The sequence below is a fragment of the Canis lupus genome, chromosome 11, assembly GCF_011100685.1.
Source record: "Canis lupus familiaris isolate Mischka breed German Shepherd chromosome 11, alternate assembly UU_Cfam_GSD_1.0, whole genome shotgun sequence".
Classification (NCBI taxonomy): Eukaryota; Metazoa; Chordata; class Mammalia; order Carnivora; family Canidae; genus Canis; species Canis lupus.
This window is the reverse complement of record NC_049232.1, coordinates 61,041,593-61,044,804: the sequence shown is the minus strand read 5'-3', so window position 1 is coordinate 61,044,804 and position 3,212 is coordinate 61,041,593. Positions and strand designations below refer to the sequence as shown.

The following is a 3,212-nucleotide window of genomic DNA, read 5'->3' as shown; positions in this document are numbered from 1 at the left end:
CATCTTGTTTAACCAAAACTTTGTACCCTTTGACTAATACCTTGCTGTTTTCCTCTCCTTCCAGCCCCTGGCAATCACCATTCCAGTCTCCCTCTGAGTTTGACTATGCCCTCCATAACTAGAAGGGGATATGAGGCAAGAGGATATAGTAATTAGGATTTACATGGCTATAAGTGGTAAAATCTAACCTATTTGCACAAAATACAAATTTGGTTCGTATAAATAAACTGTGCAGAGGTGAGTTTGATCCTAGTCATTGTTGGTATCAGGAGTTAGAATGGCATCGTCAGGCACATTCTCTATCTCAGCTCTACTTTCTTTCTCAGTCTTTCCCACAAATTGACAAGGATGACCAGCAGGAGCTCTACGTTTACATTCTCTGTGCTTAGAGATTATTACAGAAAGAATACGTTTTTTTTCTGACACTGAAGCAGCACTTTTAGGATTGTATTTGATTAGCCTGATTCAGGTCACTTGCTAAACTATACCAATCACTATGATTAAAGGAATAAACTTAAAAAAAAAGTTAATTAATCTTTAGCAGGCCCTGTTTCCATGCTTATTTTCAGAGGGTTAGGACAGTCCCACCCTGTACAATATGGATTGAGAGATGGGAACTATTGGTCTGTCAAAAGAAAAATCTATATAATTTTCTGTATATTGTACAGATCTACAAACTATGTAGTGATATTATTAAGTGATATTGCATAACAAAAACAACAGATATCCAACTTCAGACACTGAGAAAAGAGAGAAGAGAGAAGGAAGAAGTGGAAAGCATATATATGGAAGAGAGAGAAGAGGGGAAATGAAAAAAGATAAGGGAAGAGAGAGAGACAGAGGAATTGATTTAGAGAGATTGAGGTTGAGAGATTGATTCATCTTGATGAACAGCATCATGACCTTCATGGGAGCAATTAGCAAACCTGTTTAGGGCTGGAAACCCAGCAGATAAGGCACTATTTAGAAGATTTACATGAACATTTTATGCTGAAAAGAATGGGAGTCCAATATTTGGCTTTGCAAACATACAAGTTATCATGACAGTAGGTTTTGCAGACTCATCTTTGAATACAAAAGACAAGATCTGTTTCCCCACTTAGGATATCATGTGCCTTAGGCCTTTCATGATTTCAATAAATGTAGGTGTCTGCTCAGGACTTTCTTCACAGCCTCTTTCACCTCCTTATTTCTCAAGCTGTAAATGATGGGGTTCAACATCGGCGTTATCACGCCATAAGACAGCACGACGATCTCATCAGAAGTGTTTGTGTCCTTTGACTTGGGCTTCATGTACATAAAAAGGGCTGAACCATAGAACAAGATAACCACAGTCAGGTGGGCTGAGCAGGTAGAAAAAGCTTTCTTTCTCCCCTCAGCAGAATTAATTCTCAGGATGGAAGAGAGGATAAAAACATAGGAGATGAAAATTAACAGTAGAGGAAGCATCAGTATAACAATACTTGCCACTGTCATAATAATCACATTGATGGTGATATCTGAGCAGATGAGTTTAAGAAGGGCCAGGATCTCACAGGTAATATGATCAATGACATTATTCCCACAGAAAGGCAATATCATTGTCATGACTGTTTGCAGTAGGGAGATCAGATAGCCTATGATCCAGGACCACGCAGCCATGTGCACATAAAGCACCCTGTTCATGATGATGGGATACCTCAGTGGGTTGCAGATGGCCACGTACCGATCATAGGCCATCACAGCCAGGAGGACACACTCAGTGCAGCCTAACCCAAGGGAGACTACCATCTGTAGAGCACAGCCAATGAAGGAGATAGATTTTGTTTCAGACCTAAATAAAATGAGCATTGTAGGAATAAAAGAAGATGTGTAACAAATGTCCAGGAATGAGAGATTCCCAAGGAAGAAGTACATGGGGGTGTGGAGGCGAGAATCCAGTATGCTGCTGATGATGAGGAGGCTATTTCCCAGCAGAATTATCACATACATGATGAGGCAGAGCATGAACAGAAAAAGCTGGAGCTCTGGGTATTGGGAAAGTCCCACCAGAAAGAATTCAGTCACAACTGAGTAATTCTCCATCTTCATGTGTTCCATGTTATCTTCAGTGTTTAGAAAGGGACATGACTCAGCAAAATTTAAATTTATAATGTAGACTTTTAGTATACCTTTACTTCCTTTTTTTTTAAAATAAATTTATTTTTCATTGGTGTTCATATACCTTTACTTCCAATATTGTATTTGATTCATCCTGAAACACTCCTAAGAATCAAAAAAGGAAGGATATGTTATTAATTTTATTGATGATGGATAGTAGTAAGGCTTTGAGAAATCCAAGACATCTGAGAACTACACAGCAGCATAGTCAAGGCTATTAATACTCTGAGAGTTCTACTGGAAAGTGCCAGATAAAATTTAGGACAAACTACTTTCGAATGTAGATAGATAAGGATGTTTTTATTAATGGAAAATTTTAAATTAAAGCTGTTTTCTGATGAAACTGTTCTTATTTAAAGGATTATGTAGATGTAGGACCATATCATTTAACCTGGATATAATGTTAGTAAAATGTTCATTTTTTCAGAGTCTCAGCTCGAAGTAAACTGGGAAAAAGCAATAATTATTTCTCACATCATTTGAGTCAATGTAGATAATATCTGTTAGGCACCTGCAATAGTAAGTGGTTCCAACATGGAATATATATGATGTATAATTCTATTTACTCTACATAATATAGTAATATTAAACATATATATACAAAGATGAAGCAAGAATAGCTTTCTCTCTGTTCATAAAAGGTCCCAGATGAAAGAGGTCATTTCTCAGAATCTAGGTCAAAAAAAAGAAAACAGAAACAATAACTTTACCAGAAGCACCAAATTAACCTGTCAGGTAGGCCTGTCTGAACTTGTTCAGTTACCTTTGCTTTCACTTTTGCCATTTCTTCTCCTATGGTGGTGTCAAGGGAGGTTTTGTTTCCTCATGATCCTCATCAGCAACCCTACAAAAAACATCTTAACAGGAAAATATAATTTGTGTAAAACGACGTGCTTCCCATGCAACACAATTTCCAGAGAAGTTCTCCAGCTCCCCTCTAATCACATTACCTCCTGATTCTTCTACTGTACAAATTCTGAAGGCGCCACTGACACCCCAGATGCTTTGAAGAGGCCATGCTATTTTTCAGTCTCCCCTTAATACTGCACTCTTCTTTATGCATTTGTACATGT

General features: G+C 37.8%; 1 protein-coding gene across 1 annotated transcript; it reads right to left on the bottom strand.

Moving 5' to 3' along the window:
• Nucleotides 1-1,125: 1,125 nt before the first annotated feature.
• OR13D1B (olfactory receptor family 13 subfamily D member 1B) lies at nt 1,126-2,079 on the bottom strand. Its single transcript, NM_001389024.1, has one exon. It carries the CDS (start codon nt 2,077-2,079, stop codon nt 1,126-1,128), a length of 954 nt encoding a protein of 317 aa, NP_001375953.1.
• Between the last annotated feature and the right edge of the window lie 1,133 nt (nt 2,080-3,212).

What these genes read in the sequence shown, in the direction of transcription:
- OR13D1B (NM_001389024.1), bottom strand. Translation starts at nt 2,079, where the DNA reads ATGGAACACATGAAGATGGAGAATTACTCAGTTGTGACTGAATTCTTT.